Here is a 27,997-nt window from a genome sequence, read left to right on the forward strand (position 1 = left end):
ACCCACCCCCTCCCAGTTGGGCCCCATCTCCCAAATCTCGGGATTTTCCCGTTTTCTCCCCGTTTCGTCCTCAACCGCGGCCATTTCCCCAAACTGGGAGATCCCTGCTGGAACTGGGAAGAGTTTTCCCCCCAAAACCGAAGGGAATTTGGGGCAAAATCCGACCTTTTCTGACAAAAACCGGCTCCTCTCCCTTTTTACCCCGGAATTTTCCAGTGCTGGGCGGTTTTGGGGTTTTTTTTTTTTTTTTTTTTGCCCGGAATTTCTGGAAATGGAGCAAAAAAAATAAAAAAAAAAAAAAAACCAAAAAAAATGAGAAAGAAAAATGAGGAGGAGAAAGGAATCGAGTGGGGAGAAGAGAATCGGGCAGGGAGGGGAATCCTTGGGAAATGCCTGGGGCGGATCCCTGTGGGAATTGGGGATCCCCTGGGATCCGCCCCAGTCAGATCCCTGTGGGAATTGGGGATCCCCTGGGATCCCCCATATCCAGGCCCCTGGGAATTGGGGATCCCTTCACCCCATCCCTGGGAACCCCCAAAATCAGATCCCTGAGGGAATTGGGGATCCCCTGGGATCCCCCATATCCAGGTCCTGGAGGGAATTGGGGATCTCCTCACCCCATCCTTGGGAAATCCCAGAGCCAGGTCCCTGGGAATTGGGGATCCCCTGGGATCCCCCACAATCAGATCCCTGAGGGAATTGGGAAGCCCCTGGGATCCCCCATATCCAAATCCCTGAGGGAATTGGGGATCCCCTCACCCCATCCCTGAGGGAATGAGGGATCCCCTCACCCCATCCCTGGGCAATCCCATATCCAGATCCCTGTGGGAATTGGGGATCCCCTCACCCCATCCCTGGGATCCCCCATATCCAGATCCCTGAGGGAATTGGGGATCCCCTCACCCCATCCCTGGGATCCCCCATATCCAGATCCCTGAGGGAATTGGGGATCCCCTCACCCCATCCCTGGGATCCCCCATATCCAGATCCCTGAGGGAATGAGGGATCCCCTCACCCCATCCCTGGGAACCCCCAAAATCAGATCCCTGAGGGAATGAGGGATCCCCTGGGATCCCCCATATCCAGGTCCCTGGGAATTGGGGATCCCCTCACCCCATCCCTGAGGGAATGAGGGATCCCCTCACCCCATCCCTGAGGGAATGAGGGATCCCCTCACCCCATCCCTGGGATCCCCCACACACAGATCCCTGAGGGAATGAGGGATCCCCTCAGCCCATCCCTAGGAACCCGCACAATCAGATCACTGAGGGAATGAGGGATCCCCTCACCCGATCCCTGAGGAAATTGGCGATCCCCTCACCCTGCCCCCGCTGATCCCCCTCACCGCTCTTCCCCATCCCTGAGGGACCCCAATGGCGCCGCTCCCCCTCTCCACACGGCTCCTCGACGCCCCATAGGAGGATCTACCTGTCCATCATCCCACCAGCCAATAGGAGTCGCGAATCTCCCCAGAAGGGCGGGACCACCGCCGAGCGCCGGAGGGCGGGGCGTCTCCTCGTACCCGTGCTTCCATTGGCTGCCTCAGCAGGACCTGCCTGCCAATTGGCTGACGCGCCTGTCAATCACACCCCACCCTGCAGGTGGAGAGGCGGGGCTTGTTGTCCTCTCCTATCAGCCAGCTGCCACTCCAAGCGAGACTCGCCATTTGATTGGCTGTCCCACCCATCAATTATCCTCACCTGTCCCCCCATTCATACTCCCCATACCCCTGTGGGCGGCAAGCACCTCCTTAGCTTTGATTGGATAACTCACCTGCCCATCAAACAGCTTACCCCCCCATCCCATTGGTTCTCCCATGCGGCAGGCGGGGCTTGTCACAGCAACCCCACGCTGTGATTGGCGGAGGTTCGGCGGGAGGCGGGCACACCCGCGGAACTCCAGCGCTGATTGGACGCGGGGCGGGGCCGCTGTCAGTCAGCGCCGGCCGGGGCGGCGGCGGCGGCGGCGGCGGCGGCGGCGGCGGCTCCGCGATGGCGGCGGGCTCGGGGCTCCCGGTACGGGGGGGGCGGCTCGGGGAGCCCCCCCGAGGGGGCGGCCGGGGGTCGCCATGGCAACGGCCCGCAGGTAGGAGGGGGGCGGGGAGACCGGCGGGACCGGGGGGGGGGGGCATTGAACAATGGCGGATCCCCCCCCCCCCCCTCCCCCGCCCTCAGCGTGAGGGGATGCGCGGGGGGGGGGGGGGGGCGGGGCGGTTCCATCCGTGAGGGGAGAAATGGGGGGGACCCCCCCCATGGGGTGTGAGGGGGGTCCCACCCCCTTTTGGGGGGGGGGGTGACACCCCCTGAGGGGGGTTCGGCCTTCCTGGGGGGGGCTCTGGGGGGGTTTTTTGGGGGGGGGGGTTGGGGTCACCCCCAGTTGGGAGGGCTTGGAGTGACCCCCCCCCCCCCCTCGGGACCCTCCCCACTTTGTGGGGGTTTTTTTTGGGGTGACACCCCCTTGGTGGGGTTTTTTTTGGGGTGACCCCCCCTTTTTTGGGGTTATTTTTTGGGGGTGACACCCCCTTTGTGGGGTTTTTTTGGGGTGTCCCCCCTTGGTGGGGTTTTTTTGGGGTGACCCCCCCTTTTTTGGGGTTATTTTTTGGGGGTGACACCCCCTTTGTGGGGTTTTTTTGGGGTGTCCCCCCTTGGTGGGATTTTTTTGGGGTGCCCCCCCCCTTTTTTGGGGTTATTTTTGGGGTGACCCCCCTTTTGTGGGGGATTTTTTTGGGGTGACCCCCATTTTGTGGGGGTTTTTTTTTGGGGTGACCCCTCTTTGTGGGGGATTTTTTTGGGGGTGACCCCCCCTTTTTTGAGGTTATTTTTGGGGTGACCCCCCCCTTTGTGGGGGTCTTGGTCTGACCCTCCCTTTTGTGGGGGATTTTTTTGGGGTGACCCCCCCTTTTTTGAGGTTATTTTTTGGGGTGACCCCCCCCTTTGTAGGTTTTTTTTGGTGTAACCCTCCCTTTGTGGGGTTTTTTTTTTTGGGGTGCCCCCCCTTTTTTGGGGTTATTTTTGGGGTGACCCCTCTTTGTGGGGGATTTTTTTGGGGTGCCCCCCCTTTTTTGGAGTTATTTTTGGGGTGACCCCCCCTTTGTGGGGGTCTTGGTCTGACCCTCCCTTTGTGGGGGATTTTTTTGGGGTGCCCCCCCCTTTTTTGGGGTTATTTTTGGGGTGACCCCCCTTTTGTGGGGGATTTTTTTGGGGGTGACCCCCCCTTTTTTGAGGTTATTTTTTGGGGTGACCCCCCCCTTTTGTAGGGTTTTTTTTGGTGTAACCCTCCCTTTGTGTTTTTTTTTTTTTTTGGGGTGCCCCCCCTTTTTTGGGGTTATTTTTTGGGGTGACCCCCCCCTTTGTAGGGGTTTTTTTGGGGTGACCCCCCCTTTGTGGGGGTCTTGGTCTGACCTCCTTTTGTGGGGTTTTTTTGGGGTGACCCCCCCTTTTTTGGGGTTATTTTTGGGGTGCCCCCCCTTGGTGGGATTTTTTTGGGGTGCCCCCCCCCCTTTTTTGGGGTTATTTTTTGGGGTGCCCCCCCCTTTTTTAGGATTATTTTTGGGGTGACCCCCCCTTTTTTAGGGTTATTTTTGGGGGTGACCCCCCCTTTTTTAGGGTTATTTTTTGGGGTAACCCCCCCTTTTTTAGGGTTATTTTTGGGGGTGACCCCCCCTTTTTTAGGGTTATTTTTGGGGTGACCCCCCCTTTTTTGGGGTTATTTTTGGGGTTACCCCCCCTTTTTGGGGGTGCCCCCCCTTTTTTAGGGTTTTTTTTTGGGGTGACCCCCCCCTTTTTTAGGATTATTTTTGGGGTGACCCCCCCTTTTTTAGGATTATTTTTGGGGTGACCCCCCCTTTTTTGGGGTTATTTTTGGGGGTGACCCCCCCTTTTTTGGGGTTATTTTTTGGGGTAACCCCCCCTTTTTTAGGATTATTTTTGGGGTAACCCCCCCTTTTTTAGGGTTATTTTTTGGGGGTGCCCCCCCTTTTTTAGGTTTTTTTTTTGGGGTGCCCCCCCTTTTTTGGGGATTTTGGCCTCAAACCCCCCCAGGCTCTGAGGGGGGACTTTTGGGGGGGGTCACCCCATTATGGGGGGGGTTTTGGGGTCCCCCCCATCCTTCTGTGCCCCCTTTTTTGGGGGGGGGGGGGAGGGGGAATTGTGATGACCCCTCCCCCCCCCCCCCCAGGCTGAGGGCGTGAACGAGGTCCCCAAATTTGGGGGGATTTGGGGTTTTTCCCCAATTTTGGGGGAATTTGGGGTTTTTCCCCCCCTTGACCCCCCCAAATTTTGGGGAAGGATTTGGGGTTTTTCCTCTCCTTTCTCCCCAATTTTGGGGGGATTTGGGGTTTTTCCCCTCCCTTGACCCCCAAATTTTGGGGGATTTGGGGCTTTTTCCCCCCTTGACCCCCAAATTTTGGGGGAATTTGGGGTTTTCCCCTCCTTCATCCCCCCCCGAATTTTGGGGGGATTTGGGGTTTTTCCCCTCCTTGACCCCCAAATTTTGGGGGGATTTGGGGTTTTTCCCAAATTTTGGGGGGATTTGGGGTTTTTCCCGAATTTTGGGGAAGGATTTGGGGATTTTCTCCCCCTTGACCCCCCCAAATTTTGGGGGGATTTGGGATTTCCCCCCCCCTTCACCCCCCCAAATTTTGGGGAAGGATTTGGGGTTTTTCCCTCCTTGATCCCCCCAATTTTGGGGAAGGATTTGGGGTTTTTCCCGAATTTTGGGGAAGGATTTGGGGTTTTTCCCTCCTTTCTCCCCCAAATTTTGGGGGAATTTGGGATTTTTTCCCCCCTTGACCCCCCCAAATTTTGGGGAAGGATTTGGGGTTTTTCTCACCCTTGACCCCCCCCAAATTTTGGGGGAATTTGGGGTTTTTCCCCAATTTTAGGGGGATTTGGGGTTTTTCCCCAATTTTGGGGGATTTGGATTTTTTCTCCTCCTTGACCCCCCCCAATTTTGGGGGGATTTGGGTTTTTTCCCCAATTTTGGGGGGATTTGGGGTTTTTCCCCTCCTTGACCCCCCAAATTTTGGGGAAGGATTTGGGGTTTTTCCCTCCTTTCTCCCCCAAATCTTGGGGGAATTTGGGGTTTTTCCCCAATTTTGGGGAAGGATTTGGGGTTTTTCCCCCCCCTTGACCCCCCCAAATTTTGGGGGGATTTGGGATTTTCCCCCCCCTTCACCCCCCCAAATTTTGGGGAAGGATTTGGGGTTTTTCCCTCCTTGACCCCCCCCCAATTTTGGGGAAGGATTTGGGGTTTTTCTTCTTCTTTCTCCCCAATTTTGGAGGGATTTGGGGTTTTTCCCCCCCTTGACCCCCCCAAATCTTGGGGGAACTTGGGTTTTTTCCCCAATTTTGGTGGAATTTGGGGTTTTTCCCCTCCTTGACTCCCCAATTTTGGGGGAATTTGGGTTTTTTCCCCAATTTTGGGGGAATTTGGGTTTTTTCCCCAATTTTGGTGGAATTTGGGGTTTTCCCCCTCCTTGACTCCCCGATTTTGGGGGAATTTGGGTTTTTTCCCCAATTTTGGGGAAGAATTTGGGGTTTTTCCCCTCCTTTCCCCCCCAAATTTTGGGGAAGGAATTTTTCCCCTCCCCCTCTCTTTTTGTGCCTCTTTTGGGCTCAAATCCCGGGATTTTGGCTCTGCCCGGAGCTGTCAATCAACCCCTCCTCAATTCCCCCTTTTTCCCCCCAAATTTCTTCTCTTTTTGGGATTTTTTCCCCTTTTCCTGCTCCTTTCCCCCCCCCTCAGCCCAGCTGGGAGGAAGAAACCCCAATTTTACCCCAAAAAAATCCCAATTTTGGAGCTTTTGACCCTCCAAATTTCCAGCTGGGAAAAGCCCAAAATTCCTCTCCCCGTTGGAGTTTTTTGGGGAGTTTCCCCCCAAAAAAATCCCAATTTTGGGAATTCACGGGGGGGTGGGGGAGGGGCGGGGAGGGTTCCTTGGTTTATTTTGGGGTGAAATTTGAATTTTTTCCTCATTTTTGGGTCATTTTTGCCTCGGGGGGGTTGAAAATTCCCCCCTGGTTTTCCTCGGTATCACCAAAATTTGGGATTTCAGCCCATTTTTATCCATTTCCCTCCTTTTTTTGGCAGCTCTGGATGCTGTTGGAATATTTGGGGTTGAATTTGGGGTTTTTTTGGCTTTTTTGGGGCTTTTTTCTCGTCCTCTCGTTGGGATTTTGGGGCAATTTGGTGAAGTTTTGGGGTTGGGTTTGGGCTCCTTGGAAAAGTCCAAAAATCGCTGCTGGAATTGGGGGTGAATCCCTTGTTTTGAGGAATTTTGGGGAGAGAGGGGGGAAAAAATGGGGGGAAAAGCTCCGAGATTGGGCAAAAATGGGGGGGAAAAGGATAAAAATGGGAAAAAAAGGGATTTAGACTGAAAAAAGGGGTAAAAAAAGGGAAAAATTGGGCAAAAAAGAGTGGAAAAATGGGCAAAAAAGGAATTAAAAGAGGCAAAAATGGGGCAAAAAGGGTAAAAAAGGATGAGAATGGGAAAAAAGGGATTTAAAGAGAAAAAATGGGGTAAAAAAGGAGAAAATGGGGCAAAAAATGAATAAAAAGGGGCAGAAAAGGAATAAAAAGAGGCAAAAATGGGGCAAAAAGGGGGGAAAAAGGATAAGAATGGAAAAAAGGGGTTTATAGAGAAAAAAAGGGGGAAAAACGGGGAAAATTGGGCAAAAAAAGGGAAAATTGGGCAAAAAAAAGGTGGAAAAAGGGGCAGAAAAGGAATAAAAAGAGGCAAAAATGGGGCAAAAAGGGGGGAAAAGCATGAGAATGGAAAAAAGGGATTTAGACTGAAAAAAGGGGTAAAAAAAGGGGAAAAATGGGGCAAAAAAAGGGAAAATTGGGCAAAAATGGGGTAAGAAGGGGGGGAAAGGATAAGAATGGAAAAAAAGGGATTTAGACTGAAAAAAGGGGCAAAAAAAGGGAAAAATTGGGCAAAAAAGGAATGAAAATGGGCAGAAAAGGAATAAAAAGAGGCAAAAATGGGGCAAAAATGGGGCAAAAATGGGGCAAAAAGAGTGAAAAAGGGTAAGAATGGGAAAAAAGGGATTTAAATGGAGAAAATTGGGTAAAAAAGGGGAAAATTGGGCAAAAAAAGGAATAAAAATGGGCAGAAAATGAATTAAAAGAGGCAAAAATGGGGCAAAAAGGGGGGAAAAGGATAAGGATGGGAAAAAAGGGATTTAAATGGAGAAAATTGGGTAAAAAAGGGGAAAATTGGGCAAAAAAAGGAATAAAAATGGGCAGAAAATGAATTAAAAGAGGCAAAAATGGGGCAAAAAGGGTGAAAAAGGATGAGAATGGGAAAAAAGGGATTTATAGAGAAAAAAGGGGTAAAAAAAGGGGAAAAATGGGGCAAAAAAAGGGAAAATCAGGCAAAAATGGGGTAAAAAGGGGCAAAAATGGGGTAAAAAGGGGGGAAAAGGATAAGAATGGAAAAAAAGGGATTTAGACTGAAAAAAGGGGTAAAAAAAGGGAAAAATTGGGCAAAAAAGGGTGGAAAAAGGTGCAGAAAATGGGGTAAAAAGAGGCAAAAATGGGGCCAAAAGGGTGAAAAAGGATAAGAATGGAAAAAAGGGATTTATAGAGAAAAAAAGGGGGAAAAATGGGGAAAATTGGGCAAAAAAGGGTGGAAAAATGGGGCAAAAAAGGAATTAAAAGGGGCAAAAATGGGGCAAAAAGGGTGAAAAAAGGATAAGGATGGGAAAAAAGGGATTTATAGAGAAAAAGGGGGTAAAAAAGGAGAAAATGGGGCAAAAAATGAATAAAAAGGGGCAGAAAAGGAATAAAAAGAGGCAAAAATGGGGCAAAAAGGGGCAAAAAGGGTAAGAATGGAAAAAAAGGGATTTAAATGGAGAAAATTGGGTAAAAAAGGGGAAAATTGGGAAAAAAAAGGAATAAAAATGGGCAGAAAATGAATTAAAAGAGGCAAAAATGGGGCAAAAAGGGGGGAAAAGGATAAGAATGGGAAAAAAAGGGATTTAGACTGAAAAAAGGGGTAAAAAAAGGGAAAAATTGGGCAAAAAAGGGTGGAAAAAGGGGCAGAAAAGGAATAAAAAGAGGCAAAAATGGGGCAAAAAGGGGGAGAAAAGGGTAAGAATGGGAAAAAAGGGATTTCAAAAGAGAAAAAGGGGTGAAAAAAGGGAAAATTGGGCAAAAAAGGGTGGAAAAATGGGGCAAAAAAGGAATTAAAAGGGGCAAAAATGGGGCAAAAAGGGTGAAAAAGGATGAGAATGGGAAAAAAGGGATTTAAAGAGAAAAAATGGGGTAAAAAAGGAGAAAATGGGGCAAAAAAGGAATAAAAAGGGGCAGAAAAGGAATAAAAAGAGGCAAAAATGGGGCAAAAAGGGGGGGAAAAGGGTAAGAATGGGAAAAAAGGGATTTAAATGGAGAAAATGGGGTAAAAAAGGGGAAAATTGGGCAAAAAAGGAATAAAAATGGGCAGAAAATGAATTAAAAGAGGCAAAAATGGGGCAAAATAGTGAAAAAAGGATAAAAATGGGGAAAAATGGGATTTAAACAGAGAAAAAGGGGTAAAAGGAAAAAATTGGCCAAAAAAAGGGAAAAATTGGCCAAAAAAGGGAAAATGGGGCAAAAAATAGGGAAAAATGGGGCAAAAAAGGGAAAATTGGCCATAAAAAAGGGAAAATGGGGCAAAAAAGGGAAAATGAGGCAAAAAAAGGGAAAAATGAGGCAAAAAAGGGAAAATGGGGCAAAAAAAGGGAAAATGGGGCAAAAAAAGGGAAAATGAGGCCAAAAAAGGAGAAAAATGGGGAAAAAAGGGAAAATGGGGAAAAAAGGGAAAATTGGCCAAAAAAAAGGGAAAAATTGGCCAAAAAAAGGGAAAAATTGGGCAAAAAAAGGGGAAAATGGGGCAAAAAAGGGAAAAATTGGCCAAAAAAAGGGGAAAATGAGGCAAAAAAAGGGAAAAATTGGGCAAAAAAGTGAAAAATGGGGCAAAAAAGGGGAAAATGGGGCAAAAAAAGGGAAAAATGAGGCAAAAAAAAGGGAAAACTGGGCAAAAAAAAGGGAAAATGGGGAAAAAACGGAAAATGGGGAAAAAAGGGAAAATTGGCCAAAAAAAAGGGAAAAATTGGCCAAAAAAAGGGAAAAATTGGGCAAAAAAGGGGAAAATGGGGCAAAAAAGGGAAAATGGGGCAAAAAAAAGGGAAAAATGGGGCAAAAAAAGGGGAAAATGGGGCAAAAAAAAGGAAAATGGGGCAAAAAAAGGGAAAAATTGGCAAAAAAGGGGAAAATGGGGCAAAAAAAGGGAAAATGGGGCAGAAAAGTGAAAAATGGGGCAAAAAAGGGGAAAATTGGCCAAAAAAAGTGAAAAATTGGCCAAAAAAAGGGGAAAAATTGGGCAAAAAAAGGGGAAAATGGGGCAAAAAAAGGGGGAAATTGGGCGAAAAAAGGGAAAAATGGGGCAAAAAAGGGAAAAATGGGGGAAAAAAGGGGAAAATGGGCAAAAAAAAAGGGAAAAATTGGGCAAAAAAGGGGAAAATGGGGAAAAAAGGGAAAATGAGGCAAAAAAAAGGGAAAATGGGGCAGAAAAAGGGAAAAATGGGGCAAAAAAAGGGGGAAAATGGGCAAAAAAAGGGAAAATGAGGCAAAAAAGGGGAAAATGGGGCAAAAAAAGGGAAAAATTGGGCAAAAAAGTGAAAAATGGGGCAAAAAAGGGGAAAATGGGGCAAAAAAAGGGAAAAATGAGGCAAAAAAAGGGGAAAATTGGGCAAAAAAAAGGGAAAATGGGGAAAAAAGGGAAAATGGGGAAAAAAGGGAAAATTGGCCAAAAAAAAGGGAAAAATTGGCCAAAAAAAGGGAAAAATTGGGCAAAAAAAGGGGAAAATGGGGCAAAAAAGGGAAAAATTGGCCAAAAAAAGGGGAAAATGAGGCAAAAAAAGGGAAAAATTGGGCAAAAAAGTGAAAAATGGGGCAAAAAAGGGGAAAATGGGGCAAAAAAAGGGAAAAATGAGGCAAAAAAAAGGGAAAACTGGGCAAAAAAAAGGGAAAATGGGGAAAAAACGGAAAATGCGGAAAAAAGGGAAAATTGGCCAAAAAAAAGGGAAAAATTGGCCAAAAAAAGGGAAAAATTGGGCAAAAAAGGGGAAAATGGGGCAAAAAAGGGAAAATGGGGCAAAAAAAAGGGAAAAATGGGGCAAAAAAAGGGAAAAATTGGCAAAAAAGGGGAAAATGGGGCAAAAAAAGGGAAAATGGGGCAGAAAAGTGAAAAATGGGGCAAAAAAGGGGAAAATTGGCCAAAAAAAGTGAAAAATTGGCCAAAAAAAGGGGAAAAATTGGGCAAAAAAAGGGGAAAATGGGGCAAAAAAAGGGGGAAATTGGGCGAAAAAAGGGAAAAATGGGGCAAAAAAGGGAAAAATGGGGGAAAAAAGGGGAAAATGGGCAAAAAAAAGGGAAAAATTGGGCAAAAAAGGGGAAAATGGGGAAAAAAGGGAAAATGAGGCAAAAAAAGGGAAAATGGGGCAGAAAAAGGGAAAAATGGGGCAAAAAAAGGGGGAAAATGGGCAAAAAAAGGGAAAAATGGGCAAAAAAAGGGAAAATGAGGCAAAAAAGGGGAAAATGGGGCAAAAAAAGGGAAAAATTGGGCAAAAAAGTGAAAAATGGGGCAAAAAAGGGGAAAATGGGGCAAAAAAAGGGAAAAATGAGGCAAAAAAAGGGGAAAATTGGGCAAAAAAAAGGGAAAATGGGGAAAAAACGGAAAATGGGGAAAAAAGGGAAAATTGGCCAAAAAAAAGGGAAAAATTGGCCAAAAAAAGGGAAAAATTGGGCAAAAAAGGGGAAAATGGGGCAAAAAAGGGAAAATTGGCCAAAAAAGGGGAAAATGGGGCAAAAAAAGGGGAAAATGGGGCAAAAAAAAGGGAAAAATGAGGCAAAAAAAGGGAAAAATTGGCAAAAAAGGGGAAAATGGGGCAAAAAAAGGGAAAATGGGGCAGAAAAGTAAAAAATGGGGCAAAAAAGGGGAAAATTGGGCAAAAAAAGGGGAAAATGGGGCAAAAAAAGGGGGAAATTGGGCGAAAAAAGGGGAAAATGGGGCAAAAAAGGGAAAAATGGGGCAAAAAAGGGGAAAAATGAGGCAAAAAAAGGGGAAAATGGGGCAAAAAAAGGGAAAATTGGGGCAAAAAAAGGGAAAATGGGGCAAAAAAGGGAAAATGGGGCAAAAAAAGGGAAAAATGGGGCAAAAAAAGGGAAAATGGGGCAAAAAAAGGGAAAATGAGGCAAAAAAAGGGGAAAATGGGGCAAAAAAAAGGAAAATGGGGCAAAAAAGGGGAAAAATGGGGCAAAAAAGGGAAAATGGGGCAAAAAAGGGGAAAAATGAGGCAAAAAAAGGGGAAAATGGGGCAAAAAAAGGGAAAATTGGGGCAAAAAAAGGGAAAATGGGGCAAAAAAGGGAAAAATGAGGCAAAAAAGGGGGAAAATGGGGCAAAAAAGGGAAAAATTGGCCAAAAAAGGGGGAAAATGGGGCAAAAAAAGGGAAAAATTGGCCCAAAGGAAAAATGGGGCAAAAAAGGGGAAAATGGGGCAAAAAAAGGGAAAATGGGGCAAAAAAGGGAAAATTGGCCAAAAAAGGGGAAAATGGGCAAAAAAAAGGAAAAATGGGGGGAAAAAAGGGGGAAAATGGGGCAAAAAAAGGGAAAATGGGGCAGAAAAGTGAAAAATGGGGCAAAAAAGGGGAAAATTGGCCAAAAAAAGTGAAAAATTGGCCAAAAAAAGGGGAAAAATTGGGCAAAAAAAGGGGAAAATGGGGCAAAAAAAGGGGGAAATTGGGCGAAAAAAGGGAAAAATGGGGCAAAAAAGGGAAAAATGGGGGAAAAAAGGGGAAAATGGGCAAAAAAAGGGGAAAATGGGGCAAAAAAAGGGAAAAATTGGCCAAAAAAAGGGGAAAATGGGCAAAAAAAAGGAAAAATGGGGGGAAAAAAGGGGGAAAATGGGGCAAAAAAAGGGAAAATGGGGCAGAAAAGTGAAAAATGGGGCAAAAAAGGGGAAAATTGGCCAAAAAAAGTGAAAAATTGGCCAAAAAAAGGGGAAAAATTGGGCAAAAAAAGGGGAAAATGGGGCAAAAAAAGGGGGAAATTGGGCGAAAAAAGGGAAAAATGGGGCAAAAAAGGGAAAAATTGGGCAAAAAAAGGGGAAAATGGGGCAAAAAAGGGGAAAATGGGGGAAAAAAAGGGAAAATGGGGCAAAAAAGGGAAAATTGGCCAAAAAAGGGGGAAATGGGGCAAAAAAAGGGGAAATGGGGCAAAAAAAGGGAAAATGGGGCAAAAAAGGGAAAATTGGCCAAAAAAGGGGGAAATGGGGCAAAAAAAAGGGGAAATGGGGCAAAAAAGGGGAAATGGGGCAAAAAAGGGAAAAATTGGCCAAAAAAGGGGGAAAATGGGGCAAAAAAAGGGGAAATGGGGCAAAAAAGGGAAAATGGGGCAAAAAAGGGAAAATTGGCCAAAAAAAAGGGAAAAATTGGCCAAAAAAAGGGAAAATGGGGCAAAAAAAGGGGAAAATGGGCCAAAAAAAGGGAAAGTGGGCCAAAAAAAGGGGAAAAATGGGGAAAAAAGGGAAAATGGGGCAAAAAAAGGGAAAAATGGGGAAAAAAGGGAAAATGGGGCAAAAAAAGGGAAAAATTGGCCAAAAGGAAAAATGAGGCAAAAAAAGGGAAAATGGGGCAAAAAAAGGGAAAAATTGGCCAAAAAAGTGAAAAATGGGGTAAAAAAGGGAAAATTGGCCAAAAAAAGGGGAAAATGGGGCAAAAAAAAGATGGAAAAAGCAAAAAAAAAGGACAAAAAATCAGGAAACCCCCGGGAAAAGCTGCAAAAATGGGGGAAAATTCCCCAAAATTGGGAAATTCGGGGTTCAAAGAAAGAAATTCCCACTTTTCCAAGCCAAAGCTCTCAGGCTCGAGGGCAGAAATTTGGGATTCCCACCCAAATCTGGGATTTCTTTCCCAACCAGGGGATGGAATTTGGGGAATTTTGGAGCCAGCCCCAATTTTGGGTCATTTTCCCCCATTTCCAACCCTTTTTTTTTCCCCATTTTTTCCCCATTTTTAGCAATTCCCACCCAATTTTTGCCTTTTTTCCCCCCAAATCGAGGCTTCCTCCCCTCCCAGAATTGAGGATTTCTCCCCAAAAATCCTCCCCAAATTCCTCTTTTTCCATCCCCCCATCCCAACCCCGTTGTTTTTTTTCCCTTTTCCCACCTCATTTTTGGGTCAGAACGAGGCTTTTCCATCATTCCCGTGGAATTTTGGGTTTTCCCCCTCATTTTTCCCCCAAAAATCCCATTTTGGGCTCTTTTTCCACCCCAAAATCTCCTTTTTTTAAGGGAAATCTTCATTTTTTTCTTCTTTTTCCAGGAAAACTTAATTTTGGTTGATCCCAAGCAGCAAATCCGGGCAGGAATTGGGAATTCCAGAGGTTCATTAATGGCTGAATTAAAGGTAATTAAGGGATTCTCCTCCTCGTTAGGGAAATCCCACGATCCCGTTAACGAGAGAAGCCAAAAATCCCATTTTTGGGGGGAAAAATGAGCCCAAAAATTGGGATTTTTCCCCTTCCCCGAGCTCTTTTCTTCTCCAGGATTTTTTGGTTTCTCCCAGAGATTTTGCTGATCCCAAAAAAAAGCCCCATAAAGGGATCAGAAATGGGGATTTGGGGTAAAAACTCCCGGGTTTGGAGCTGCAAAAGGAGGGAAAATGGGGCAAATCCCATATTTCAATCTTAAATCCCAAATTTCCAGCCCCAAGTCCCAAATTCCAACCCCAAATCCCTTATTTCAATCTTAAATCCCAAATTTCCAGCCCCAAATCCCAAATTTCCACCCCAAATCCCAAATTTCAGAACCCAAATCCCAAATTCCAACCCCAAATCCCAAATCCCACATTTGGGGTCTGAAATTTGGGATTTGGGGTGGGAAATTTGGGATTTGGGCTCTGGAATTTGGGATTTGGGGTGGAAATTTGGGATTTGAGGTGGGAATTTGGGATTTGGGGTCAAAATTTGGGATTTGGGGTTGGAAATTTGGGATTTGGGATGGGAATTTGGGATTTGGAGTTGGAATGTGGGATTTGAGGTGGGAGTTTGGGATTTGGGGTGGGAATTTGGGATTTGGGGTTGAAATTTGGGATTTGGGGTTGGAATTGGGGATTTGGGGTTGGGAATTTGGGATTTGGGGTTGGAATGTGGGATTTGGGATGGAATTTGGGATTTGGGGCTGGAATTTGGGATTTGGGGCTGGAAATTTGGGATTTGGGGCTGGAATGTGGGATTTGGGGTGGGAAATTTGGGATTTGGGGTGGGAAATTTGGGATTTGGGGTGGGAAATTTGGGATTTGGGGCTGGATTTTGGGATTTGGGGAGGGAGGGAATTTGGGATTTGGGGTGGGAATTTGGGTTTTGGGGTTGAAATGTGGGATTTGGTGTTGGGAAATTTGGGGTGGGAAATTTGGGATTTGGGGCTGGAATTTGGGATTTGGGGTTGGGATTTGGGATTTGGGGTGGGAATTTGGGATTTGGGACTGGAACTTGGGATTTGGGCTGGAATTTGGGATTTGGGGCAGGAAATTTGGGATTTTGGGTGGGAAATGTTGGATTTGGGGTGGGAATGTGGGATTTGGGGTCGAAATACGGGATTGGCCCCTGAAATGTGGGATTTGGGGTGGGAATTTGGGATTTGGGGTTGAAATTTGGGATTTGGGGTGGGAATGTGGGATTTGGGGTTGAAATTTGAGATTTGGGGTTGGAATTTGGGATTTTGGTTTGGAATTTGGGATTTGGAGTTGGAAATTTGGGATTTGGGGTTGGAATGTGTGATTTGGGGTGGAAATTTGGGATTTGTGGCTGGAATTTGGGATTTGGGGTGGGAAATTTGGGATTTGGGGTGGGAAATTTGGGATTTGGGGTGGGAATTAGGGATTTGGGGCTGGATTTTGGGATTTGGGGAGGGAGGGAATTTGGGATTTGGGGTGGGAATTTGGGTTTTGGGGTTGAAATGTGGGATTTGGTGTTGGGAAATTTGGGGTGGGAAATTTGGGATTTGGGGCTGGAATTTGGGATTTGGGGTTGGGATTTGGGATTTGGGGCTGGAATTTGGGATTTGGGGCTGGGATTTGGGATTTGGGGTGGGAATTTGGGATTTGGGGTTGAAATTTAGGATTTGGCCCCTGAAATTTGGGATTTGGGGTTGGAAATTTGGGATTTGGGGTGGGAAATTTGGGATTTGGGGTTGGAATTTAGGATTTGGCCCCTGAAATTTGGGATTTGGGGTTGGAATGTGGGATTTGGGGTGGGAAATTTGGGATTTGGGGTGGAAATTTAGGATTTGGCCCCTGAAATTTGGGATTTGGGGTGGGGAATTTGGGATTTGGGGCTGAAATTTGGGATTTGGGGTTGGAATGTGGGATTTGGGGTTGGAATTTGGGATTTGGGGTTGGAATTTGGGATTTGGGGTGGAAATTTGGGATTTGGGGTTGAAATGTGGGATTTGGGGTGGAAATTTGGGATTTGACCCTGGAAATTTGGGATTTGGAATGTGGGATGTGGGGTCGGAATGTGGGATTTGGGGTGGGGAATTTGGGATTTGGGGTGGGAAATTTGGGATTTGGGGTTGGAATGTGGGATTTGGGGTTGAAATTTGGGATTTGGGGTCGAAATGTGGGATTTGGGGTTGGGATTTGGGATTTGGGTTCTGAAATTTGGGATTTGCGGTTGGAATGTGGGATTTGGGGTGGGAAATTTGGGATTTGGGGTGGAAATTTAGGATTTGGCCCCTGAAATTTGGGATTTGGGGTGGGGAATTTGGGATTTGGGGCTGAAATTTGGGATTTGGGGTTGGAATGTGGGATTTGGGGTTGGAATTTGGGATTTGGGGTTGGAATTTGGGATTTGGGGTTGAAATGTGGGATTTGGGGTGGAAATTTGGGATTTGACCCTGGAAATTTGGGATTTGGGGTTGGAATTTGGGATTTGGAATGTGGGATGTGGGGTCGGAATGTGGGATTTGGGGTGGGGAATTTGGGATTTGGGGTGGGAAATTTGGGATTTGGGGTTGGAATGTGGGATTTGGGGTGGAAATTTGGGATTTGGGGTCAAAATGTGGGATTTGGGGTTGGAATTTGGGATTTGGGTTCTGAAATTTGGGATTTGCGGTTGGAATTTGGGATTTGGGGTGGAAATTTGGGATTTGGGGTTGGAATTTGGGATTTGGGGTGGGGAATTTGGGATTTGGGGCTGAAATTTGGGATTTGGGTTTGGAATGTGGGATTTGGGGTGGGAAATTTGGGATTTGGGTTTGGAAATTTGGGATTTAGAATGTGGGATTTGGGGTTGGGAATGTGGGATTTGCTGTGGAAAATTTGGGATTTGGGGTTGGAAATTTGGGATTTGGTGTGGGAAATTTGAGATTTGGGGCTGGAAATTTGGGATTTGGGCTGGGAAATGTGGGATTTGGGCTGGGAATTCCGGGACTTTCCCCTGGAACGTGGCCTTTCCTTGCCCAGGTGAGCCCCGGCCCGGCCGTGGCCTCTCCGGCCGCCAGCCCCGACTCCTCTCCCCCCGAGGGCCCCTCGGCCGCGCCCTCGGCCCCCGGCGGCTCCCCCGCGTCCGACTCGGAGAACCTGAGCCCGGACGAGCTGGAGCTGCTGGCCAAGCTGGAGGAGCAGAACCGGTCAGGAGCCGCCGCCCCCGCCTTGCCCGATGCCTTTTCCCGCCTTTCCTGCTTTTCCCGACGCCTTTTCCCGCCTTTCCCGATGCCTTTTCCCGCCTTTTCTGTCCCTTTTCCCGACGCCTTTCCCGCCTTTTCTGTCCCTTTTCCCGCCTTTCCCGCCTTTTCTCCCACTTTTCCCGCCTTTCTTGCCTTTCCCGCCTTTTCCCGCCTTTCCCGCCGCCTTTCCCGCCTTTTCCCGCCTTTCCCGACGCCTTTCCCGCCTTTTCTGCCACTTTTCCCACCTTTTCTCCTGCCTTTCCCGCCTTTTCCCCCACCTTTCCCGCCGCCTTTTTCCGCCTTTTTTGTCCCTTTCCCGCCTTTCCCGCCTTTCCTGCCTTTCCCGACGCCTTTTCCGCCTTTTCCCGCCTTTTCTCCCGCCTTTCCCGCCTTTTCTGCTGCTTTTTCTGCCTTCTCTGCTGCTTTTTCTGCCTTTCCCACCTTTCCTGCCGCCTTTCCCGCCTTTTCTCCCACTTTTCCCACCTTTCTTGCCTTTCCTGCCTTTCCTGACGCCTTTCCCGCCTTTTCTGCCTTTCCCGCCTTTTCCCCCACCTTTCCCGCCTTTCCCGACACCTTTCCTGCCGTTCCTGATGCCTTTCCCGCCTTTCCCGATGCCTTTCCCGCCTTTTTTGTCCCTTTCCCGCCTTTCCCGCCTTTCCTGCCTTTCCCGACGCCTTTTCCGCCTTTTCCCGCCTTTTCTCCCGCCTTTCCCGCCTTTTCTGCTGCTTTTTCTGCCTTTTCTGCTGCTTTTTCTGCCTTTCCCACCTTTCCCGCCGCCTTTCCCGCCTTTTCTGCCACTTTTCCCGCCTTTTCCCGCCTTTTCTGTCCCTTTCCCGCCTTTTCTGCCACTTTTCCCACCTTTTCTCCCGCCTTTCCCGATGCCTTTCCTGCTGCCTTTCCCGCCTTTCCTGTCCCTTTTCCCGCCTTTCCCACCTTTCCCGCCGCCTTTCCCGCCTTTTCTGCCACTTTTTCCGCCTTTTCTGTCCCTTTCCCGCCTTTCCCGACGCCTTTCCCGCATTTCCCGCCTTTTCTCCCGCATTTCCCGCCTTTTCTCCCGCCTTTCCCGCCTTTTCTGCCACTTTTCCCGCCTTTTTCCGCCTTTTCTGTCCCTTTTCCCGCCTTTCCCGACGCCTTTCCCAATGCCTTTCCCGCCTTTCCCGCCTTTTCTCCCACTTTTCCCACCTTTCTTGCCTTTCCCGCCTTTCCTGACGCCTTTCCCGCCTTTTCTGCCTTTCCCGCCTTTTCCCCCACCTTTCCCGCCTTTCCCGACACCTTTCCTGCCGTTCCTGCTGCCTTTCCCGCCTTTCCCGATGCCTTTCCCGCCTTTTCTGTCCCTTTTCCCGCCTTTCCCACCTTTCCTGCCTTTCCCGACGCCTTTCCCGCATTTCCCGCCTTTTCTCCCACCTTTCCCGCCTTTTCTGCCACTTTTCCCGCCTTTTTCCGCCTTTTCTGTCCCTTTCCCGCCTTTCCCACCTCTTTTCCGGCCTTTCCCGCTGCCTTTTCTCCCACTTTTCCCGCCTTTTCTCCCGCCTTTCCCGACGCCTTTCCTGCTGCCTTTCCCGCCTTTCCTGTCCCTTTTCCCGCCTTTCCCGCCTTTTCTGTCTCTTTTCCTGCCTTTCCCGCTTTTCCAGCCTTTTCTTCCGCCTTTCCCGCTCCTTTTCCGCCGCCTTTCCCGCCTTTTCTCCCGCCTTTCCCGCCTTTTTTTGCCGCCTTTCCCACCTTTTCTGTCACTTTTCCCGCCTTTTCTGCCGCATTCCCGGCCTTTTCTCCTGCCTTTCCCGCCTTTCCCTCCTCCTTTCCTGCCTTTCCCGCTTTTTTCTGCCACTTTTCCCGCCTTTCCCGCTGCCTTTCCCATCCCCATTCCTGCATTTCCCACCTTTTCTGCTGCCTTTCCCGCCCTTTCCGCCTTTCCCGCCTTTTTACCTTTCCCGCCTTTCCCTCCTCCTTTCCCGCCCATTCTGCCATTCCTTCCGCCTTTCCCACCTTTTCTCCCGCCTTTTCCGCCTTTTCCGCCTCTCCCTCGTTTCCCTCCTTTCCCGCCTTTCTCACCTTTTCTGTTGCTTTTCCCACTTTTCTCGCTCCTTTTCCCGCCTCCTTTCCCGCCTTTCCCGCCTCCTTTCCCGCTTTTTCTGCCACCTTTCCCGCCTTTTCCTGCCTTTCCCGCCATTCCTGCCGCCTTTTCCACCTTTTTTTGCTGCCTTTCCCGCCTTTCCCACCGCTTTTCCCGCCTTTCCCTCCTCCTTTCCCGCCTTTCCTGCCATTTCTGCCGCCTTTCCCACTTTTTCTGCCGCCTTTCCCACCGCTTTTCCCGCCTTTCCCGCCTTTTCCACGTTTTCTGCCGCCTTTCCCGCCTTTCCCGCCGCCTTTCCCGCCACTTTTTCCCACCACTTTTGCCGCCTTTCCCGCCTTTCCCTCCTTTCCCGCCTTTTCTGCCGCCTTTCCCGCCTTTTCTCACCTTTCCCTCCTCCTTTCCCGCCTTTCCCTCCATTCCCGCCGCCTTTCCCGCCTTTCCCACCTTTCCCGCCTTTTCTGCCGCCTTTCCCGCCTTTCCCACCTTTCCCGCCTTTTCTGCCGCCTTTCCCGCCTTTCCTTCCTTTCCCTCCTTTCCCACCTTTTCCGGCCTTTTCCTGCCTTTTCTCCCGCCTTTCCCGCCGCCTTTCCCGCCTTTCCCGCCTTTCCTCCTGCTTTTCCCGCCTTTTCTCCTGCTTTTCCCGCCTTTTTTCCCGCCTTTTTTCCCGCCTTTTTTCCCCCCTTTTTTCCCGCCTTTCCTTCCTTTCCCTCCTTTCCCGCCTTTTCTGGCCTTTTCCTGCCTTTTCTCCCTCCTTTCCCTCCTTTCCCGCCGCCTTTCCCGCTGCCTTTCCCACCTTTTCCGCCTTTCCCGCTTTTCCACCTCTCCGGCCTTTCCTGCCTTTCCCTCCTCCTTTCCCGCCTTTTCTCCCACCTTTTCCTCCTTTTCTGTTGCCTTTCCCGCCTTTTCTCCCACCTTTTCCGCCTTTTCCGCCGCCTTTCCCGCCTTTCTCACCTTTTCTGTCTCCTTCTGCCGCCTTTTCTCCTGCTTTTCCCGCCTTTTCTCTCGCCTTTCCCACCTTTTTCTGCCGCCTTTTTCCCCGCCTTTTTTGCCGCCTTTCCCGCCACTTTTGCCGCCTTTCCCGCCTTTCCTTCCTTTCTCTCCTTTCCCACCTTTCCCACCTTTTCCCGCCTTTTCTCCCGCCTTTCCCGCCTTTTGTCCCGCCTTTCCCACCTTTTCTGCCTTTTCCCACCTTTCCCACCTCCTTTCCCGCCTTTCCCTCCATTCCCGCCGCCTTTCCCGCCTTTTTTTGCTGCCTTTCCCACCTTTCTCACCTTTCCCCCCTTTCCCGCCTCCTTTCCCGCCTTTCCCGCCTTTTCTGTCTCCTTTCCCGCCTTTCCTCCTGCTTTTCCTGCCTTTTCTGTCGCCTTTCCCGCCTTTTTCTGCCGCCTTTCCCGCCTTTTTTCCTGCCTTTCCTGCCTCCTTTCCCCCTTTTTCTGCCGCCTTTCCCGCCTTTCCTTCCTTTACCTCCTTTCCCGCCTTTCCCGCCTCTTTTGCCGCCTTTTCTCCCTCCTTTCCCTCCTTTCCTGCCTTTTCTCCCGCCTTTCCCGCTGCCTTTCCCGCCTTTTCCGCCTTTCCCGCTTTTCCACCTCTCCGGCCTTTCCTGCCTTTCCCTCCTCCTTTCCCGCCTTTTCTCCCACCTTTTCCGCCTTTTCCGCCGCCTTTCCCGCCTTTCTCACCTTTTCTGTCTCTTTCTGCCGCCTTTTCTCCTGCTTTTCCCGCCTTTTCTCTCGCCTTTCCCACCTTTTTCTGCCGCCTTTTTTCCCGCCACTTTTGCCGCCTTTCCCGCCTTTCCCTCCTTTCCCACCTTTTCTGGCCTTTTCCCGCCTTTTCTCCCGCCTTTCCCGCCACCTTTCCTGCCTTTTCCGCCTCTTTTGCCGCCTTTCCCCCCTTTCCCTCCTTTCTCACCTTTCTCACCTTTTCCCGCCTTTTCTCCCACTTTTCCCTCCTCCTTTCCCGCCTTTCCCTCCATTCCCGCCGCCTTTCCCGCCTTTTTTTGCTGCCTTTCCCACCTTTCTCACCTTTCCCCCCTTTCCCGCCTCCTTTCCCGCCTTTCCCGCCTTTTCTGTCTCCTTTCCCGCCTTTCCTCCTGCTTTTCCTGCCTTTTCTGTCGCCTTTCCCGCCTTTTTCCGCCGCCTTTCCCGCCTTTTTTCCTGCCTTTCCTGCCTCCTTTCCCCCTTTTTCTGCCGCCTTTCCCGCCTTTCCTTCCTTTACCTCCTTTCCCGCCTTTCCCGCCTCTTTTGCCGCCTTTTCTCCCTCCTTTCCCTCCTTTCCTGCCTTTTCTCCCGCCTTTCCCGCTGCCTTTCCCGCCTTTTCCGCCTTTCCCGCTTTTCCACCTCTCCGGCCTTTCCTGCCTTTCCCTCCTCCTTTCCCGCCTTTTCTCCCGCCTTTTCTGTTGCTTTTCCCGCCTTTCCCACCTTTTCCGCCTTTTCCGCCGCCTTTCCCGCCTTTCTCACCTTTTCTGTCTCTTTCTGCCGCCTTTTCTCCTGCTTTTCCCGCCTTTTCTCTCGCCTTTCCCACCTTTTTCTGCCGCCTTTTTTCCCGCCACTTTTGCCGCCTTTCCCGCCTTTCCTTCCTTTCCCTCCTTTCCCACCTTTTCTGGCCTTTTCCCGCCTTTTCTCCCGCCTTTCCCGCCACCTTTCCTGCCTTTTCCGCCTCTTTTGCCGCCTTTCCCCCCTTTCCCTCCTTTCTCACCTTTCTCACCTTTTCCCGCCTTTTCTCCCACCTTTCCCTCCTCCTTTCCCGCCTTTCGCTCCATTCCCGCCGCCATTCCCGCCTTTTTTTGCTGCCTTTCCTGCCTTTCTCACCTTTCCCCCCTTTCCCGCCTCCTTTCCCGCCTTTTCTGTCTCCTTTCCTGCCTTTCCTCCTGCTTTTCCCGCCTTTTCTCCTGCTTTTCCCGCCTTTCCTGCCGCCTTTTGTCCCGCCTTTCCCTCCTTTCCCGCCTTTTCCCACCTTTCCCACCTTTTCTCCCGCCTTTCCCCCCTTTCCCGCCTCCTTTCCCGCCTTTCCCGCCTTTTCTGTCTCCTTTCCCGCCTTTTCTCCTGCTTTTCCTGCCTTTTCTCTCGCCTTTCCCGCCTTTTTTCCTGCCTTTCCCGCCTCCTTTCCCCCCTTTTCTGCCGCCTTTCCCGCCTTTCCTTCCTTTCCGTCCTTTCCCCCCTTTCCCGCCTTTTCTCCCGCCTTTTCCCCCCTTTTCCCGCCTTTTTCCGCCGCCTTTCCCGCCTTTTCTCCCGCCTTTCCCTCCTTTCCCTCCTTTTCCCACCTTTCCCACCTCCTTTCCCGCCTTTCCCTCCATTCCCGCCGCCTTTCCCGCCTTTTTTTGCTGCCTTTCCCACCTTTCTCACCTTTCCCCCCTTTCCCGCCTCCTTTCCCGCCTTTCCCGCCTTTTCTGTCTCCTTTCCCGCCTTTCCTTCTGCTTTTCCTGCCTTTTCTGTCGCCTTTCCCACCTTTTTCCGCCGCCTTTCCCGCCTTTTTTCCTGCCTTTCCTGCCTCCTTTCCCCCTTTTTCTGCCGCCTTTCCCACCTTTCCTTCCTTTACCTCCTTTCCCGCCTTTCCCGCCTCTTTTGCCGCCTTTTCTCCCTCCTTTCCCTCCTTTCCTGCCTTTTCTCCCGCCTTTCCCGCTGCCTTTCCCGCCTTTTCCGCCTTTCCCGCTTTTCCACCTCTCCGGCCTTTCCTGCCTTTCCCTCCTCCTTTCCCGCCTTTTCTCCCGCCTTTTCTGTTGCTTTTCCCGCCTTTCCCACCTTTCCCGCCTTTTTCCGCCGCCTTTCTCACCTTTTCTGTCTCCTTCTGCCGCCTTTTCTCCTGCTTTTCCCGCCTTTTCTCTCGCCTTTCCCACCTTTTTCTGCCGCCTTTTTCCCCGCCTTTTTTGCCGCCTTTCCCGCCACTTTTGCCGCCTTTCCCACCTTTCCCACCTTTTCCCGCCTTTTCTCCCGCCTTTCCCACCTTTTCCCACCTTTTCCCGCCGCCTTTCCCGCCTTTTGTCCCGCCTTTCCCACCTTTTCTGCCTTTTCCCCCCTTTCCCGCCTCCTTTCCCGCCTTTCCCGCCTTTTCTGTCTCCTTTCCCGCCTTTCCCTCCATTCCCGCCGCCTTTCCCACCTTTTTTTGCTGCCTTTCCCACCTTTCTCACCTTTCCCCCCTTTCCCGCCTCCTTTCCCGCCTTTCCCGCCTTTTCTGTCTCCTTTCCCGCCTTTCCTTCTGCTTTTCCTGCCTTTTCTGTCGCCTTTCCCACCTTTTTCCGCCGCCTTTCCCGCCTTTTTTCCTGCCTTTCCTGCCTCCTTTCCCCCTTTTTCTGCCGCCTTTCCCACCTTTCCTTCCTTTACCTCCTTTCCCGCCTTTCCCGCCTCTTTTGCCGCCTTTTCTCCCTCCTTTCCCTCCTTTCCTGCCTTTTCTCCCGCCTTTCCCGCTGCCTTTCCCGCCTTTTCCGCCTTTCCCGCTTTTCCACCTCTCTGGCCTTTCCTGCCTTTCCCTCCTCCTTTCCCGCCTTTTCTCCCACCTTTTCCGCCTTTTCTGTTGCTTTTCCCGCCTTTCCCACCTTTCCCGCCTTTTCCCGCCGCCTTTCCCGCCTTTCTCACCTTTTCTGTCTCTTTCTGCCGCCTTTTCTCCTGCTTTTCCCGCCTTTTCTCTCGCCTTTCCCACCTTTTTCTGCCGCCTTTTTTCCCGCCACTTTTGCCGCCTTTCCCGCCTTTCCTTCCTTTCCCTCCTTTCCCACCTTTTCTGGCCTTTTCCCGCCTTTTCTCCCGCCTTTCCCGCCACCTTTCCTGCCTTTTCCGCCTCTTTTGCCGCCTTTCCCCCCTTTCCCTCCTTTCTCACCTTTCTCACCTTTTCCCGCCTTTTCTCCCACCTTTCCCTCCTCCTTTCCCGCCTTTCCCGCCATTCCCGCTGCCTTTCCCGCCTTTTTTTGCTGCCTTTCCTGCCTTTCTCACCTTTCCCCCCTTTCCCGCCTCCTTTCCCGCCTTTTCTCCTGCTTTTCCCGCCTTTCCCGCCTCCTTTCCCGCCTTTTCTGTCTCCTTTCCCGTCTTTCCTCCTGCTTTTCCCGCCTTTCCTCCTGCTTTTCCTGCCTTTCCTGCCGCCTTTCCCTCCTCCTTTCCCACCTTTTCCCGCCTTTTCCCCCTTTCCCGCCTTTCCCCCTCCTTGCTGTCGGATTTCCCGCCTTTTCCAATCCCTTGGGGTTGGGTTGGGGGGGAGGGGCTGCGCTTTTGGGGGGGATTCTTGGGGGGAATTTCTGCAGTTTTGGGTCAATCCTTCCTTTTCTGGGGCAGTTTTGGGGCAATTAGGGGCAGTTTTGGGTCACTCCCAGCTCCTCTGGGTCAGTTTTGGGTCAATCCTGGCTTCTCTGGGGTCATTTTGGGGCAGTTTTGGGTCATTTCTTCCTTTTCTGGGTCACTTTTGGGTCCCTCCCAGCTCCTCTGGGGACACTTTGGGTCCCTCCCACCCTCTTTGGGTCCATTTTGGGTCCATTTTGGGTGAATTCCCCACTCTTTAGGGCAGTTTTGGGTCCCTCCCACCTCCTCTGGGGACATTTTGGGTCAATCCCAGCTCCTTTGGGGCAGTTTTGGGTCAATTCTTCCTTTTCTGGGGCAGTTTTGGGTCAGTCCCTGCTCCTTTGGGTCCCTTTTGGGTCATTTTGGGGCAGTTTTGGGTCAATCCTGGCTTCTCTGGGGTCATTTTGGGGCAGTTTTGGGTCATTTCTTCCTTTTCTGGGTCACTTTTGGGTCCCTCCCAGCTCCTCTGGGGACACTTTGAGTCCCTCCCACCCTCTTTGGGTCCATTTTGGGTCCATTTTGGGTGAATTCCCCACTCTTTAGGGCAATTTTGGGTCCCTCCCACCTCCTCTGGGGACATTTTGGGTCAATCCCAGCTCCTTTGGGGCAGTTTTGGGTCAATCCTGGCTTCTCTGGGGTCATTTTGGGGCAGTTTTGGGTCATTTCTTCCTTTTCTGGGTCAGTTTTGGGTCACTCCCAGCTCCTCTGGGGACACTTTGGGTCCCTCCCACCCTCTTGGGTTCCATTTTGGGTCCATTTTGGGTGAATTCCCCACTCTTTAGGTCAATTTTAGATCCCTCCCACCCTCTTTGGGTCCATTTTGGGTCCATTTTGGGTGAATTCCCCACTCTTTAGGGCAGTTTTGGGTCCCTCCCACCTCCTCTGGGGACATTTTGGGTCAATCCCAGCTCCTTTGGGGCAGTTTTGGGTCAATCCTTCCTTTTCTGGGTCAGTTTTGGGGCAATTAGGGGCAGTTTTGGGTCAATCCTGGCTTCTCTGGGGTCATTTTGGGGCAGTTTTGGGTCATTTCTTCCTTTTCTGGGTCACTTTTGGGTCCCTCCCACCTCCTTTGGGGACACTTTGAGTCCCTCCCACCCTCTTTGGGTCCATTTTGGGTCCGTTTTGGGTGAATTCCTGATTCTTTAGGGCAGTTTTGGGTCCCTCCCACCTCCTCTGGGGACATTTTGGGTCAATCCCAGCTCCTTTGGGGCAGTTTTGGGTCAATTCTTCCATTTCTGGGTCAGTTTTGGGGCAATTAGGGGCAGTTTTGGGTCAATCCTGGCTTCTCTGGGGTCATTTTGGGGCAGTTTTGGGTCAATTCTTCCTTTTCTGGGGCAGTTTTCGGTCAGTCCCTGCTCCTTTGGGTCCCTTTTGGGTCATTTTGGGGCAGTTTTGGGTCAATCCTGGCTTCTCTGGGGTCATTTTGGGGCAGTTTTGGGTCATTTCTTCCTTTTCTGGGTCAGTTTTGGGTCCCTCCCACCTCCTTTGGGGACACTTTGAGTCCCTCCCACCCTCTTTGGGTCCATTTTGGGTCCATTTTGGGTGAATTCCTGATTCTTTAGGGCAGTTTTGGGTCCCTCCCACCTCCTCTGGGGACATTTTGGGTCAATCCCAGCTCCTTTGGGGCAGTTTTGGGTTCTCCGGGGTCATTTTGGGGCAGTTTTGGGTCAATTCTTCCTTTTCTGGGTCACTTTTGGGGCAATTAGGGGCAGTTTTGGGTCAATCCTGGCTTCTGTGGGGTCATTTTGGGGCAGTTTTGGGTCAATTCTTCCTTTTCTGGGTCAGTTTTGGGGCAATTAGGGGCAGTTTTGGGTCCCTCCCAGCTCCTCTGGGTCAGTTTTGGGTCAATCCTGGCTTCTCTGGGGTCATTTTGGGGCAGTTTTGGGTCATTTCTTCCTTTTCTGGGTCAGTTTTAGGTCCCTCCCACCTCCTTTGGGGACACTTTGAGTCCCTCCCACCCTCTTTGGGTCCATTTTGGGTGAATTCCCCACTCTTTAGGGCAGTTTTGGGTCCCTCCCACCTCCTCTGGGGACATTTTGGGTCAATCCCAGCTCCTTTGGGGCAGTTTTGGGTTCTCCGGGGTCATTTTGGGGCAGTTTTGGGTCAATCCTTCCTTTTCTGGGTCAGTTTTGGGGCAATTAGGGGCAGTTTTGGGTCAATCCTGGCTTCTGTGGGGTCATTTTGGGGCAGTTTTGGGTCAATTCTTCCTTTTCTGGGTCAGTTTTGGGGCAATTAGGGGCAGTTTTGGGTCAATCCTGGCTTCTCTGGGGTCATTTGGGGGCAGTTTTGGGTCAATTCTTCCTTTTCTGGGTCAGTTTTGGGGCAATTAGGGGCAGTTTTGGGTCCCTCCCAGCTCCTCTGGGTCAGTTTTGGGTCAATCCTGGCTTCTCTGGGGTCATTTTGGGGCAGTTTTGGGTCATTTCTTCCTTTTCTGGGTCAGTTTTAGGTCCCTCCCACCTCCTTTGGGGACACTTTGAGTCCCTCCCACCCTCTTTGGGTCCATTTTGGGTGAATTCCCCACTCTTTAGGGCAGTTTTGGGTCCCTCCCACCTCCTCTGGGGACATTTTGGGTCAATCCCAGCTCCTTTGGGGCAGTTTTGGGTTCTCCGGGGTCATTTTGGGGCAGTTTTGGGTCAATCCTTCCTTTTCTGGGTCAGTTTTGGGGCAATTAGGGGCAGTTTTGGGTCAATCCTGGCTTCTGTGGGGTCATTTTGGGGCAGTTTTGGGTCATTTCTTCCTTTTCTGGGTCACTTTTGGGTCCCTCCCAGCTCCTTTGGGGACACTTTGAGTCCCTCCCACCCTCTTTGGGTCCATTTTGGGTCCGTTTTGGGTGAATTCCCCACTCTTTAGGGCAGTTTTGGGTCCCTCCCACCTCCTCTGGGGACATTTTGGGTCAATCCCAGCTCCTTTGGGGCAGTTTTGGGTCAATCCTTCCATTTCTGGGTCAGTTTTGGGGCAATTAGGGGCAGTTTTGGGTCACTCCCAGCTCCTCTGGGTCAGTTTTGGGTCAATCCTGGCTTCTTTGGGGTCATTTTGGGGCAGTTTTGGGTCATTTCTTCCTTTTCTGGGTCACTTTTGGGTCCCTCCCAGCTCCTCTGGGGACACTTTGGGTCCCTCCCACCCTCTTTGGCTCCATTTTGGGTGAATTCCCCACTCTTTAGGGCAGTTTTGGGTCCCTCCCACCTCCTCTGGGGACATTTTGGGTCAATCCCAGCTCCTTTGGGGCAGTTTTGGGTCAATCCTTCCTTTTCTGGGTCAGTTTTGGGGCAATTAGGGGCAGTTTTGGGTCCCTCCCACCTCCTCTGGGGACATTTTGGGTCAATCCTGGCTTCTTTGGGGCAGTTTTGGGTTCTCCGGGGTCATTTTGGGGCAGTTTTGGGTCAATTCTTCCTTTTCTGGGTCAGTTTTGGGGCAATTAGGGGCAGTTTTGGGTCAATCCTGGCTTCTCTGGGGTCATTTTGGGGCAGTTTTGGGTCATTTCTTCCTTTTCTGGGTCACTTTTGGGTCCCTCCCAGCTCCTCTGGGGACACTTTGGGTCCCTCCCACCCTCTTTGGGTCCATTTTGGGTCCATTTTGGGTGAATTCCCCACTCTTTAGGGCAGTTTTGGGTCCCTCCCACCTCCTCTGGGGACATTTTGGGTCAATCCCAGCTCCTTTGGGGCAGTTTTGGGTCAATCCTTCCATTTCTGGGTCAGTTTTGGGGCAATTAGGGGCAGTTTTGGGTCACTCCCAGCTCCTCTGGGGCAGTTTTGGGTCAATCCTGGCTTCTTTGGGGTCATTTTGGGGCAGTTTTGGGTCATTTCTTCCTTTTCTGGGTCACTTTTGGGTCCCTCCCACCTCCTCTGGGGACACTTTGGGTCCCTCCCACCCTCTTTGGCTCCATTTTGGGTGAATTCCCCACTCTTTAGGTCAATTTTAGATCCCTCCCGCCCTCTTTGGGTCCATTTTGGGTCCATTTTGG

The 27,997-nt window shown here is 50.3% G+C and overlaps 1 protein-coding gene across 1 annotated transcript in view; it reads left to right on the top strand.

Annotated features, from left to right (window-relative positions):
• The first annotated feature begins 2,008 nt into the window (after positions 1–2,008).
• EVI5L (ecotropic viral integration site 5 like) overlaps positions 2,009–27,997 on the top strand; it is a 110,891-nt gene continuing 84,902 nt past the window's right edge. The window contains exons 1-3 of the mRNA XM_068997996.1: positions 2,009–2,085; positions 13,367–13,450; positions 16,508–16,674. Of these exons, the coding sequence (XP_068854097.1) occupies positions 13,436–13,450; positions 16,508–16,674 (182 nt within the window). The 5' untranslated portion in view covers positions 2,009–2,085; positions 13,367–13,435. The remainder of the gene's footprint in view (positions 2,086–13,366; positions 13,451–16,507; positions 16,675–27,997) is intronic.

The sequence above is a fragment of the Aphelocoma coerulescens genome, chromosome 30 (genome assembly GCF_041296385.1).
Source record: "Aphelocoma coerulescens isolate FSJ_1873_10779 chromosome 30, UR_Acoe_1.0, whole genome shotgun sequence".
In the NCBI taxonomy this organism is placed as follows: Eukaryota; Metazoa; Chordata; class Aves; order Passeriformes; family Corvidae; genus Aphelocoma; species Aphelocoma coerulescens.